The sequence below is a fragment of the Leptonotus elevatus genome, chromosome 3, assembly GCF_054856555.1.
Source record: "Leptonotus elevatus isolate MCC_2025b chromosome 3, RoL_Lele_1.0, whole genome shotgun sequence".
NCBI lineage: Eukaryota > Metazoa > Chordata > Actinopteri > Syngnathiformes > Syngnathidae > Leptonotus > Leptonotus elevatus.
The window spans coordinates 22,579,032-22,593,127 of record NC_141241.1 but is presented as its reverse complement, the minus strand read 5'-3'; the positions used below and the strand labels follow the sequence as shown (position 1 = coordinate 22,593,127).

The following is a 14,096-nucleotide window of genomic DNA, read 5'->3' as shown; positions in this document are numbered from 1 at the left end:
TGATTTGGCTGTAATGTATTGGCGCATACCCAGACCAAACATGCAGGCACATGTTCCTCGTTTCCACACAGTGTTTGAACCTTTGGATGAAAACGTATCTGCCGTCATTTCCAAATGACTCATTTTCCCAAATGTTTGCACCAAAGTGCAATTGTCATGTAAAAGTACTGCTTGTATCTGTAGTATCCCCCTTGGACCTACAGTATGTGATGTCTGTGCCCCGACCATATGTAGCACCTATCATTTTTAAAAGGCTAGTGAATCTTCTTTTGGGGTTTATTTTTCTACTTAGTATTGTTTGTATAAATCATCTTTTATTACCTGTTGTTAAATTGTGAAATGTATGTTTCCGCCTGTATAACTCTCATCAATAACATAGCTTTATTTAGCATTTAGAATCATCTGTAATCTGTGGTAAAACCCAAGGCATGCATTTTTAATGCACAGACTGCACAGCCTCAGATTTTTGTCGCCACAACCTAAAATACCCTCAGACAGACATTAGTTATTTGAGGAATTGCCACTTGGAGTTGGATCACCTATAAATTAATTTGATCTGGCAGTTATCGTCACCAGCAGTCTTTTCATGAGAATCTATTAAATATCCCATTGGTGTGTATGTGCGTGCGTGCGTGTGTCCGGGGCTGCAGCGTGCGGGGCTTTCCAGCAACATCAATTGAATTTGTAAGCAAGTCTTCTTTCACTCTGTTAGATCCTTCCTGATGAATATGGAGTGCTTTAGCAAAGCGTCTTGTCACTCAACCACAATGTTAAGTGCCCTTTTGATTAACATGAGATTGAAACAACTAGATGGTGGGGGGTGGAATGGTAGTGAGCCAAAGTAGCACATTCAATGGCTTTAAATGCTAATTAGCTAATGGAGGATAAAAAAGTAGTCAACTCAGGGGGAGGGGGGTTCTCAGGAACACATGTTTATACTGTTTGGTCGGTTTCATCTGAACTTGAAACAACGCAGCGTTTTCCTCTTTGCTGAGAGCAATGATTCTTAAGCCCAATTTATACTACTGTGTTTGCTCTTGCGTTAATGACCGGCACACATCACGTGATTTACGCCGAGAAGAGCATCGTAGCTCGCGGCCAGGTGCTGCGCGCACGTTACGAATTCTTGTACGCCGTAGATGGTGAGTTGTAACACTGTCGTGATTGGTCCATTTAGAGACATGCTGTGATGGCGTACTCAGCTTCTTTTTTTTTTTTTTGTCTCCGCCGTTGCCTCCTTTAAACCTTTAGGGCTCTATTTTTGTAGATAGCCCACGTGCGTCATGGCATAATAACTGACGCATCTTGATTTTTGGGCTACTCAAAGCTCATTCAGCTCTCTTGGGAATTTGGCAGACTGCGCTTGCTGCATCAGCTGGGCGTTCCAGTGGGTCTTGTACCTATCTGACAATTTCATGGCTGAAAGTATAATTCATTTTATACTTGCTGGAAGCAGGTCTAAGTTGTGGCGCAGGTGGTGTAACATGACCGGTGAATTTGATCGAGGTACAAACAGACATATTGTTTTTATAGTCTTTATTATAGTTTTAAAATCATCCCCCTGACCACGGCACAGCTATGGGAGGAGTGGGAGGGCGGGTGTAACAAAAGAACACCAACGATTGGAATGGAAGGTGGTCTTCAAATGCTCGCTTCACACTGGTAATCTGTGATCGTCGTGGCCAACTTCATATAATCCACAAATGGAGATCTTTTGTAGTTCCTTACAAACGTACTTTGTGCGCGTCAATCTCCTACAATGGTGAAAACGGTTTTACTGTGCGCGTTTATGACGTCTATTTGCGTAATGCCGTCTGTGCGTCACGGTTTCAGGATATGTTGTATAGGCAAGGCACATTTCATACACAAGGCAAGTCAATGTGCTTTACACAAGGAAAGCAACAAACACAGCAGTTAAAAACATTCAGAAGCAAAGCAGAGAAAACAAAAGTAGCTTACAAAATTTACAAAAATAACATACATTGACATTGTTAAAACATTAGACCGCAAATTTTAAAAACATTTAAAGAAATGTTCTAAGATAATTAAAAGAACATGATTTAAATATGTTTAAAATACCTTAATCATTGATTTAAAAGCATTTTGTATTCAGGGCTGACACTTCTTACATCTTATTCCATCTGTGTGCAGCATAACAGCTAAATGCAGCTTCACCATGTTTACTTTGAACTCTGGGTTCCACTAATTGACCCAAGTGTGAGCCCTGCTGGGTTTGTATTCAATCAGCATTTCTTGAATATATTCAGGACCCAAACCATTTAGTGATTTATAGACCAATAGCAGAATTTAGAAATCTGTTCTATACGGGAATAACTCTGTCTGCTCGCATGTGTAAAACCTATTCTGAATGTTTCAGAAACTGGAATTTTTACCTTAACCCGAATATTGACTGCATGTAAATGTCGTCATTATGTGTGTGCTGGTCCCCATTATGAAACAAATTTTCAATACCTGTTGTTGGGGTAGTGTATGTAATATGGGAATGAAAACTTTGGCAGTACTTTGAATGTTTTTTTTTAAACTAGGATTTTGAAAATTAAATAGAACAGTGTGCCTAACATAAAAAGTGTGTTTTTACTTAAAAGGAACCTGACTGTAATGCCAAGTTTTCTCTATATTATTTATTTGGTTGTTATTAACATAACTGAAAATAATTTCCAGTTTAATACATTTTGTAGAAACTTTATTTGGACGTACGCCGCCATTGTTATTTACGTCGCAACGCATTCAGTGCGTAGTGACGTAGAATAGCGGCTGGCTCTCTGCCGAGCAATGTGAAACTCCTATAAAGAAAGCAAGGCAAGCCTCTGTAGCGTTCCTAAAGGGATGATCAAAAATCTTGAATGCGTCTGGTGAATTACGAGAGCATGGTGTGGGGGAGGGTGACTCTGCCTATTGCATGTTGTTTCTTTAGGAACGCTACGAGGCGTACTTACCATGCTTTCTTTATTGATGTTTTACATTGCTCGGCAGAGAGCCAGCTGCCATTCAACGTCTCTATGCACTGAATGCGTTGCAACATAAATAACAATGGTGGAGTATGTCTAAATAAAGTTTCTACAAAATGTATTAAACTGGAAAGGATTTTTGAGAAAAAGAATCTCATAGTTATGTTAGTAACAACCAAATAAATAATATAGAGCAAACTTGTCATTACAGTTGGGGTTCCTTTTAAGAGTAAACCACATTTGTGAAGGGTAGTGTGTGTGTACCAAAATGTTGTGGCCCACAATGTAGGTTATTAGCTTTAAGATCAACTCCCAGTGGCCTTTATATATATATATAAAAGCAAATCAGGTCTACTTTTCAATGTGTTTATTTGACTGTATCTTTGGATAATTTGTTGCCACTAAAAACAAAATATAACCAACCTATTATGTTGTAGTCTCACAACCTTCACCTTTTAGAACCTCTTTAAAAAAAACATCAATTTACTCAAGGACTGTTAGAAATGTTCTAACCTGAAGACAGTGTACTTGACCACAAGACCCTAATTTAATTGGAATGTGCTATAGGATGAAGGAGACACAAAGGACTTGAATCTGGTCGCCATCTATCTTTGACTACTCTTGAGTGTTTACATATTTTCTCACTTGTGCATTGAACTCTGGTCGACGGTCACGGGCTGTAATCTGAAATGAATATCTCTATCATCGCTTCCCAGTTTGTCAGAGACCATATGGCTGGGTTACTGACTCTGCTGATCTCTCCTAAAAGCCCCAAATTTGTCACAACCTTCAGTGCTCCTTTGAGGGAGATAGAGAAGCTGTGATTAAGTGAGAGGGGAGCTGTGGGGGAGTGGAAGCATGCTGTCAGGAAGAGAGCCGCTTCCTGGCTTCCTAGATGCAATCATGGGCACTATCTGATAGTGCCGGGGGAAATTGGATGAGCTGAGGGACATTGGCTGCCAGTGATGGAAAAGATGACTCCTTTGTCACTGTGTCAGTCAATTCTCTACTCTCACCTGCGAGATCAATCAATAACACATGGAGAAATAGTTTCCCTTTGTCGGTTGGTCTCAGCAAAACATCTTCTCATTATTACAAATTTGTTTTGCACATAGTCTTTGTGATAAGTTAATTGATTTATCGCTGAATCTGAAAGATATTCAGCATTTGTGGTTGGTGTTGGGTGTTTGCCTACATATTACAGTGCATACGATTCTGGTAGACGCATATCAGCTGTCATGATGTGCATAACACTAAATGATTCATTACAGACATACTGGGGATCACAGTTCAACATCCTGTGAAAAATATGGTCATGCTCAAACAACATTTAGATGTTATGTCTCTCCATTTCTACCCACAGTTCCCCGGTACATGCGAAGAGTCTGCTTCCCCATTCGTCTTCATCTGCACTAACCCTCAGGAGCTACTGGTGAAATTCCCAATGAAAGGGAAACACAAGATCTGTAAGTCCAATCTCTTTTCATGACTGCAAAAAATAAGTGCATAAAAATAGGCTCAGACACTTTTTAGTAATGGTTCTGTACTGAATTCTGCATGCTCGCTGGCATATACCCATTAAATGAATATGTAAATGATTAATGCTGGTAAGTATACTACAAGTAAAGTGAATGCACACACACAAATCATTAACTTACACATTCTCTCCAAGGGACATCTGTAAATATGGGATTTGCGTTTCTGGTTGCCTGGGGGACAAGCCAATCCTGTATGTAAAATGTTGTTGCTGTGTTGTGTGGTTTTCTAATAGGCACTACACACATCATCTGCTATTGCTGCTTTTGCTTCAAAATGATGCACCTGTAAGCTCTCTTGTTAATATTTCAAAATCCTCTAAAGTCTTGAGCGTTATTATTTATGCAGCTGTGTTTCTTTCAGATCTTACCAGATGCATTACATTAGTTGTTTGGTTTTAATTAGAGGTCCTCAAAACTTGGCACAATTCTGCATTTCCTTGTTGTTGCAGTTCAACGATGGACTATTTTCATAAAGTATAGATGAAATTCATGGTAATAAAGATGCACACCATGAGAGCTCCCTTCACCATTTTATAAAAAGAGATGCAAGGATGTAATATCATCTTTTCCCAGAAGTTGTCTTTGTCAAAACATAAACATGCGTAGTTATGCTGCAAGCAGATAATTTACTTTTGAGTGAGACAGTCCCTTGACGCACAGCTCTATTTCTTGAAAAGTTCTGTTCAGATTCTATCACTTTGCTGCAACTGCTCTTGACTTGAGTAAATACAAGTTTTATAATCTGACAAATCCATCTCACCAAACTTCAGACTTATTATTTGTGGCCGTTAGAAGGAAGTAGCGTGGTTAATGTGTTGCAACATAGACAATGGTGGAGAATAGCATACTTATATTATCATAGCAGCAGTTTTATTAGAACCAGACATTTCTTATTTAAAAGATCAAATAAGTTCAATAATTTGCCCCTTTTTCACCTCCAAATTGCTTGCCCTTTTCTAAAAAAAAAAAAAGATGGATTTGTGAATGTTTTATAAAATATTCAATTTTCTGCCTACGAGTATGTTTGGAGACGGTGTGACAAAGCGGATGGATGCTGTCAAAGAAGTGCATGACTGAATTTTCTGAGGTACAATACCCGGTCACTGGGGTTGCATCCTCAATGGAACTGCTTTTCTACTCTTGACACATGGCTTGGAGTTTGTATACTGTATGTTGTTGGACTGGAAAAGGCACAAATAGTTACCTTAGAGTACAATATTTTCCCCATATGGTATAATATGTTATTAGTAGACTGTACTGTAACATAATTGAATTTATGCTGTGCAGTGAATCCCTGCTATTCACAAGGTATAGGGACTGAGTTCTGGCACGAATAGCCCAAAAATGTACAGTCATTTTATGTATCTATACTCAATTACAAACCCTATTTTGGGGTCAAACATTTGAAACGGAAAGTACACATGAACTAAGAACACACGGAATACCCGGATATTGTTCTTGTCTGCTTGCTTAAACCAAGGATCAAACGGTTGATTACTTGTGAAGACTTGGCTGAGAAAATATCCCAAGATGCATTTAGTGCTGCTATCAAAAAAGCTGAGGAGTAGACGTCACTTTTGTAAGTACACAGCCGTTCCAATTACAAAGAAACTGGTATTCTTAGGAAGTACGTTCTCGAGTGCGTTCTTTGGAAGACCGTACTTAAGCGGTTATGCTATGATTTCCACTCTTGACTACTGTGTACAAGATGCATTCTGGGACCGCCCAACCTCTCCTTCCCCCTCCCCCCTCCAAAAATACGACATCGCAATACAGACGTAAAATATTAGCAGTGTATTGAACCTATCAACAAAACCCAAAGTAATATTTTCATTGCGTTAGGCTGAATACAAAAACACATTTTCAGCAAATAATGCAGGATAAGTAAAACAAAAAAAATCTGTGACTAGGCTAATTTGCAAATCGTAGCCTGTGAATATACAGGAATTCACAACAGAATAACTCAGTTTCCGTTATTATGTTACAGTATGTCTGGATGCTCCTACAATTGTAAGCATCAATTATGATTCCCTGGTTGTCTTTCAACGCTTCAAAAAGAATCAAATTGCCATGTGCTGACTGAGTTGCTATTTATCACAGCAGGTGAGACAGGGAGTTGTAAGCAAAGCAAAATTACTGTTCATTATCTATTATCTTAAAAAAAAAAAAAAAAGAATTAGGATCTTTATAAAAGTCCAGACACTTTTTATTCATTATGGCTCTCCGTGTGTAATCTGATTCACAATTTTGAAACATTCTTGGTTTTATAATAGGTATGCCTATTTTGACATACAGTATGCACTAGTCATAATGATGATGCCATTAGCCCGTGTTGAAATTGGTCGGGCTTATTCAACAAGATGGAGAGCATCTTGTCATATTCATGTGTCACCAGCTGGCCTCTCTCTTCTCTCTCAATTCCCACTGCTGATGCCTCACACAGGTCAAGGCATCACTACTCATCTTACACATAGGAGCTGAGCAAGTATTTATTTATTTTTTGCTCCCCCTGCAGCTGGTCTCTGCCATTGTCAGCAGTCTCTTGCTGTATTCTTTTGTGAACCTTGTTCTCTCTATCTTGTTATACAATATATCAACCATTATTCCCCCCCCCCCCCTTTGGAGGACTGTCATTTTCAACAAGTGTTGTCATTAGAAAATGTCAACCTTTTTTTTTTTTTTTTAATAGGAAGGAACTATAGCCTGTATTTCAGAATCATGTAATGTTTGTTTCCTCTCTCTCCATCTGCATTTAAAAATTGCATATTGAGAAATTATGCAAGGTTGTGCTGGTTGCCAGCTGAGGTTGATCAGTCATTACCCTGTGGAGGAGTCTGTGACATTTAAAATGGCAAAATGCCAAGACTCTCTGTAATAAGGGAAGTGCATAATGGTTTATGTTCACATTCACTGAACATTTGTATCTGTGTGCACACTTGTTTTTAACCTGAAGGTCATTGTGGGTGTTAAAAGCTATTTGGCTGTCTGTCATGAGCCCTGATTTCCTTTAGCCTCTCCTTCTCTGGTCTGTCACTTTCCCTGATGCTTGAATTGACCTGACACCCTCTTCAAATACTGCGCAGAATGAAAAGTAGATAATTAAACTTGTATTTACGGGCATTTTACGATTTTTCCGATCTCAATTTTTTTTCATAACAAGCAGCATACACCTTCAGAGTTCCAATCTTATTTTATTGGAAAACATTGAACAATATCTGTGAAATAATACAAACGGGTTGTTTTAACTGCAAATTAAGTAGTTCTCTGAAATAAAAATGAAAAGCTTCTTGGTTATCTCAGCAGAATCTCAGACCTTTGAGGAGGGAAAAGATTGGTTTATATTTAAGGCATCGGCCGATCACCGATCCCCCAAAATTAAGGAAATCGGGGGCCGATAAATCGGCCAGCCGATAGATTGGTGCACCCCTAATAGTAATAATAATAATAATAACAGTTTACAAAGTCACAATGCTGACAGGGTTTTCAGTCATTTTTGCAGGTCCATGACTCAAACTCATTGACATAAAACAGTCTGTGGTTTTTGTGTATGCCTTCCCTTATATTTTCATTTTAAGCTCTAGTACAAATTTGAACTCAAATTTGATTTGAGTGAGTCACTTGATCTTTGTGCAATGACACAAGCTGATCTTGGAGCTTTTGACCCACAGGACGATTTTAAAGCAATTTAACATTTAAATGACCTTGCGTCATTTTCAGTAGTACCTGACCACTGAACTGTTGTAATAAATGCAGTGATGCTTGTTTTGTCTCCATTAATTATTCTTGAATCCTATTATGCTTGGCTCGTTATATATTTGACCATATGGGCGATGGCCTTTATAATGACAATACTGTTTGTTACTGACCTCAAAGAGTCATGCGACATTAAAATTCAGACCTACAACCATTTTCGATTTGTTGACTTGGATTTCTTGCTTGTTCTTTTTTTGGAAGCGATCGTGCTGTCTTACATCTGCCCTTGTAGTTTTAAGCCAACAGAGTTATAGAATTTGTGGAAGGACAACAATTCATTTTCAGAGCATGTTTGATACGTTTAAAGATCAGTTGTAGACCACATCCGTGTGTAAAATGAGCTGAAATACTGGATTTTTTATATATTTTTTGCAAAAACACTTAAAAACGTGATTTATACGTTTCTTTGAGTAGGTGTTGCACCAAGTTCCTGTACCGGTCACACTAACGTACTATGAATTTTAGCCGACAAAAATACATGTAATTTGCCACTTTCACGACCATCTAACTTAACTAGCATTCTTTGCTGTTTAAAAAGGACGACGTGTGCAGATTTGAGCCGGCTTCCTCAATTGCCTCCATTCACTGACACATGCGCGCTATACATACCCACGTGGTGCATTTTCGGCAATGGAGTGGACACTTACCCATTTCATCTACAAGTACATATGAATTTATGAATACTTTTTAGTACTTTTGTAAAACACTATGTATACAGTCGGTTGGGCTATTAAGCTATCGCTAGCTTAAAACACGGAAACATATTTACTTTGCCTCTAAGACAGAGTAGAGCACTTATGCCATGTAACAGGTAGATGCTTGTATGGGCATATTTGTCTTATTTGTAAAATACTCAACCTTGGTTGGTTGAGACATTCACGCCGTTTTTTTCCCTCGCAGCATTGCAAGGGAAAATATCGGATGCGACATGGATGAAAACCTTTGGCCAAACAAAGAGCAGCGTATGGATGGCCAAGAAGGGGAAGGTGACGATAGTGACTACACAGTAAATTCTGTAGGGTAAATTTGACTCTATTTAGAGTCTATTTGACTCTATTTTGAGTGGGACCAAATAAACTCAGTTTAGAGTAATATTTTCACTTGGAAGAGAGTAAAATAAAGAATTGACAAAAATAAATAAAAGTCACTAAAGGTTTGAGGAACCTTACAGTACCACCTGAGCTACGCCACTTCTACTATTTGCTTAGCTCCAAGAATGTTTTGGTCTCGGAGTTATGAAGATTCCAGCTGACACAAGCGATATACTTTCTATCGTAACACACAGCAGGAGCTCTGTTGCTCAGGGAGTCGATTGGCTGTCTCCCAAGCAGAAGGTCGTGAGTTTGTTCCTCAACCCTTGAGTGACTTTTACCTATTTATTTTTCACTTCTTTATTTTACACTCTTTCAATTGTAAATATTACTCTAAAACTGATCAAGTCTATTTGGTCTCACTCTAAATAGGGTCAAATTTACACGACAGAATTTACTGTGTAGTGAAAGTGTTACAGTAGTTGGTTCTTCATTTACGCTGTGCGCCTTGGTATAATTTTAGTTAGTAGTTTTTCATGAATCTACAGATTTCGGCTTACACTTTCTTTTGTTGTACTCTAATGTGTAAGTAACTTTGTGTGAATAAAAAGTGTTGCAGTTTCCTTGACTGTGAGTGGAGTATATCAAACTTTGAAAACTGCTCTTGTAAAATCATTTTTTCCCCTCAGTTTTAGATATAATTTTATTTTGTTAGCTGTTGTGAGAAAACATCTAATGATTTTGACTTGTGGTGCCAAAGGGACGATGCATTTTGGGGGCACTGACTACTTGTATGACATAGAAATTTGATTTTGACACATAGGTGAGCTGTTTTGGGAGAGATATGAGCTTTTGCAGATGATGCAAAGAGTTGTGCAAAATCATCCCAAGTTCTTTTTGGCAAAAGAACTAGGTGAATACAGATGAGCCAAAGCAATTGAGAAGGATCTTTGCAGTTGTGACATTACCGACTCTTTGTTTGGGAAAGGAACTTGGAGTGAAGCATGTGTGAGCAGTTTTGAAATAGATATGTGTTTTTGCTAATGAACTGATGGTTGTGCGAAAATGTAAGTCGGTTTGGCCAGAAGAGCTTGCAGTTTTGAAAATGTCATTTCAGTTTCAAGAAATGTGCCAAACCTATGGAGAAAAACTGTAATAGTCCACAAGACAAAATTTGATTTCACGATTGAGCACATTTTTAATGATTCAATTTTCAAAATGACGATTAATCAAATTAATTCGATTTATTGCCCTACCCTACTACAAATAGGCCTGTCTATAATCTATCAGCACTCTTATTACATTATTATAATTGATATTGTGCAAGTTTACCGATGAGAACAAGGATGAATTCATTCTGTAGCAACTTGACGATCTTAAGGGATTTACATAAACCAGCGCTTATACAGTACATGTGTTTCAATGCCCCTGCTTTTTTTTGTACTGTTCACAAGCTCAGCTTGTGTTCTGACAAATGCCTGCTGTGTGCATCCCTCAGGTTGCACCACATACAAAAATAACATCATATGCTCCTGATGATAACATCACCTTTGATTTTTGCTCTACTGCCATCAATTTGTGATTGTCTCTGTTTTAGATGTGAAGTCACCATGGCGTTGCAAATAAAAAAAGAAGCCAATTACCCAACACATGTCTGCCTTCTCTCTCTAGGTGGTTATTAGTCTCCCTTGTGCATTTTTCCTTTGCTGAAAAAGGTTTTGAGAGCTTAAGAGCTCCTTTGCTATTCATTCATATTGCCATTTTAATATTCATGCATTTTCAGGTCAGTCTCGATATTGAGGAGAATCTGTAGCTTCTGAGACAGCAATGGCCAAAACTCATGTTTCAGCTCCAATGAGTCCAGCAAATGAAGGGAAGTGGGAGGGAGAGAGAGGGAATGTGAGAGCAGGGTTTCATGTGTTCTCTAGTAAATGAGAGGCAGGCCTTGAAGGTGACAGGCTGTGTTTATTATGGTTCTGTCAGCCGGTTAATGGGGAGAAGAGGAGAGGAAAGGAGAGAGCTGAGCTGTTGAGCTGAAAGCCAAGCACACAGGCTTGGGAGCCCTGAGCAATAAATTCTCCTCCAGTAGATCAGCCTGCTCTCTTAGATTGATAACACTCCTGTTCCACTGAATACCTTTTCACCGATAACTCTGTGTAAAAGATTATTTTCCTTTCTCCCTCTCAATATTGTTTTTTATCAAACAAATATACATGGTCTTCATACCCATACTTTTAGACTTAGTTGCATATTATGAGCTGGTTCTCAGATGAATTGAGTAAGATTGTGTATGGGGTATTTTTTCTGGCTTCTTGAAAATCCCGTATTTAATGAAGCCACTTGCCCCATCATCCTCAACCCGAACCACTTAGATAAGGCACAGAGCACAGACCTCCGCTTAAGGCTTATAGAGTGAACAACTCTGATTGTGGTACTTTTGGTCCTTCGGATCTAAAATAAATTCTTCTTGATCTAATGCTGACCTCTTCTTACCTGTTACCATATACCAACAATTGAAATTTTCCACATTGCTATGAATATGCAATGCAGTTTGATATAAATGTATGTTTATGCAAGTTTTAGCTCAACTTGATCACATCTTTGGTATGTTATGCTATGCTATGCTTTGCTATGTTTTCTGCTATGCTTTATGCTATGTTTTATGCTATGTTTTATGCTATGTTTTATGCTATGTTACGTTATATTATATAGGGATGGGCAAATACCGATACCAGGTATCAGTATTGTGCGGATACAGCATTACAGGCAGTCCTCAAATTACGAACACAATGGGTTCCGAGAGGTTGTTTGTAAGTCGAATTTGTTTGTAAATCGAATCACATAAAATTTTGTTTCAAAATAGAATTTTATCAAATAATTTTTTAAAGAAAATAAAAACATGTAAAACTAAACCTTATATATACTTTCTATACAGTACATAAATTAAATATATTAAAAAACATTAAATTATGTCATCCATCATCTGAACCACTTTTCCTCACAGTACATTATATTTTTACACCGTACAATGCAATAAAAACAAAATAAATATGCTTAACTGTACACAGATGGTGGAGGAGTTATTGAGTTGAGTTCATGTGAGGCTGAAGTGAAATGCATTACGCATTGGGTGTAACGGTCTCAGGAAACTATGTTTTCCGACTGTCCATTAAGTGCTCATGAATTGTGATTGGTGCGTATGACGAGTCAAGATGGCGACCGCCGAGTCAGATTGAAATCATTTTGAAGCTGAAGAAATATTGTATGTTTTGCTACTAGCCTACTACGCCAATAAAGAAAACAACTGAGGGCTGCTTTTCGCTTAATAAAAAAAAGGCTTTTTTAATCAACATTTATCTTCGCCAAATTTGAAGATCAGTGGTTATGTGTTCATTCTTTTGATATTTAATGTTATGAGGACATCTTCAAAAAAAAATTTGATCCACTGCACACACTGATTTTTCTAATCAGTTAATTACTTGCATAATTTAAAATTGGGAAGAAATTACCCCAATATTTTGACATAAACAAATATTCTAAATGTGATGCGCCAACATTTACTAAATGCTTTAATTTAATGCATGTAATTATGTTTAGTGCTAAAACACAACCTGTGCTACCATAAACGTAGCCATCCGCTGTCACGCTAAAGGATCATCTGCGGTCAAAATTAATATTAATGATTAATGCGATCATTTGTTGCGATTAATTGATCAGTTAACGCTTTAACTTTGACAGCACTAATTATATTATATATGTTGAATGTTGATTTTATTTTTGGGGTGTGTAAAATCTTGATAATTTTTTTAATTTAGAATAACTCTTACCCACACAATATCTCAAAAAGCAAATATGTTACACACAATTCAACTCACAGAGGCACATCGATTAGTATTTGAGTGATGAAGGCTTTGTCATTGTCTAACTGCACAAACACATACTATATGTCTGGATTAACATTTCTGAGATAGACCTTCCCTTACCACATTCAGGAAGATAGTATCAGTTAAAGCCTTTGCTCCACTCGTACTGTAGCTTTGAGTCTTGAAAGTTCAACTGTTGTATAATAGTCTGGGCCAGACAACCAGTTCAGTATGGTAACACAAAAATATTACACAGTTCAATGATGCACTCTTGGTAGCAGGCAATTCTTCACTGACGCTTCAACATCACTTCCAGTCTGCAGTTAATAATTTTGCAAAGCGTGGCACCCCTTTACATTGATTAATTATTCTGTTTAACTCTTATTCCACAAACACTATGTTAATCAAAGTACCCTGTTTTGACAAGTACTGGCACATACAATATAATCTAGTTAGTTTAGTTTTCCTTTAAATGTTCTTTGTTTATAGTGAGCCATTATTAAATTTGAAATCATGCATGTTTACACTTTAATGCATTCTTTGCTTTCAAAAAACTTATGTTTGTGGTGTATTCTATAACATATTTAACTGTGAAACAATTTTCGTATATATCATAATGCCATCAGACAGAGGCAAGAATATTTGACATGTGACCACACAATGTTTCAGTCACAGTTGGAATGTGAACATATTGACACTACTACCTTGAGGCCTTTGCCATTTCTTTCCAAACCCATCGTAACATTAATTACTATGTAGCTCAAATGCACTCGTGAGGAAGAACAAAAGTGGTAATTATCCCTCAGACGTTGTCAGTCATCCATCAGCTGTCAGTGTTTTTGCTCTTCCCAATTTAAAAAAGAGAATTTGACTGCTGTAGTTTTTCCTCTTCCACTGAAAAGAAGCAGACAGATGTAATAGCCATTAGCCTCAGGGAGCAAC

General features: G+C 37.7%; 1 protein-coding gene across 3 annotated transcripts in view; it reads left to right on the top strand.

Moving 5' to 3' along the window:
- The window catches only part of trip4 (thyroid hormone receptor interactor 4), an 84,168-nt gene that overhangs the window by 20,670 nt on the left and 49,402 nt on the right, over positions 1-14,096 (top strand). For 2 of the 3 annotated variants that reach the window (XR_015094451.1, XM_086072234.1), the window contains exon 12: positions 4,333-4,435. Coding sequence is in view for 2 of the 3 variants with exons in the window: in XM_086072234.1 (XP_085928360.1) it covers positions 4,333-4,435 (103 nt within the window). In the remaining variant the exon portion in view is untranslated. Of the gene's footprint in view, positions 1-4,332; positions 4,436-4,641; positions 4,722-14,096 lie in introns of those variants that run through there. The other variant, XM_086072235.1, reaches the window with a different exon arrangement.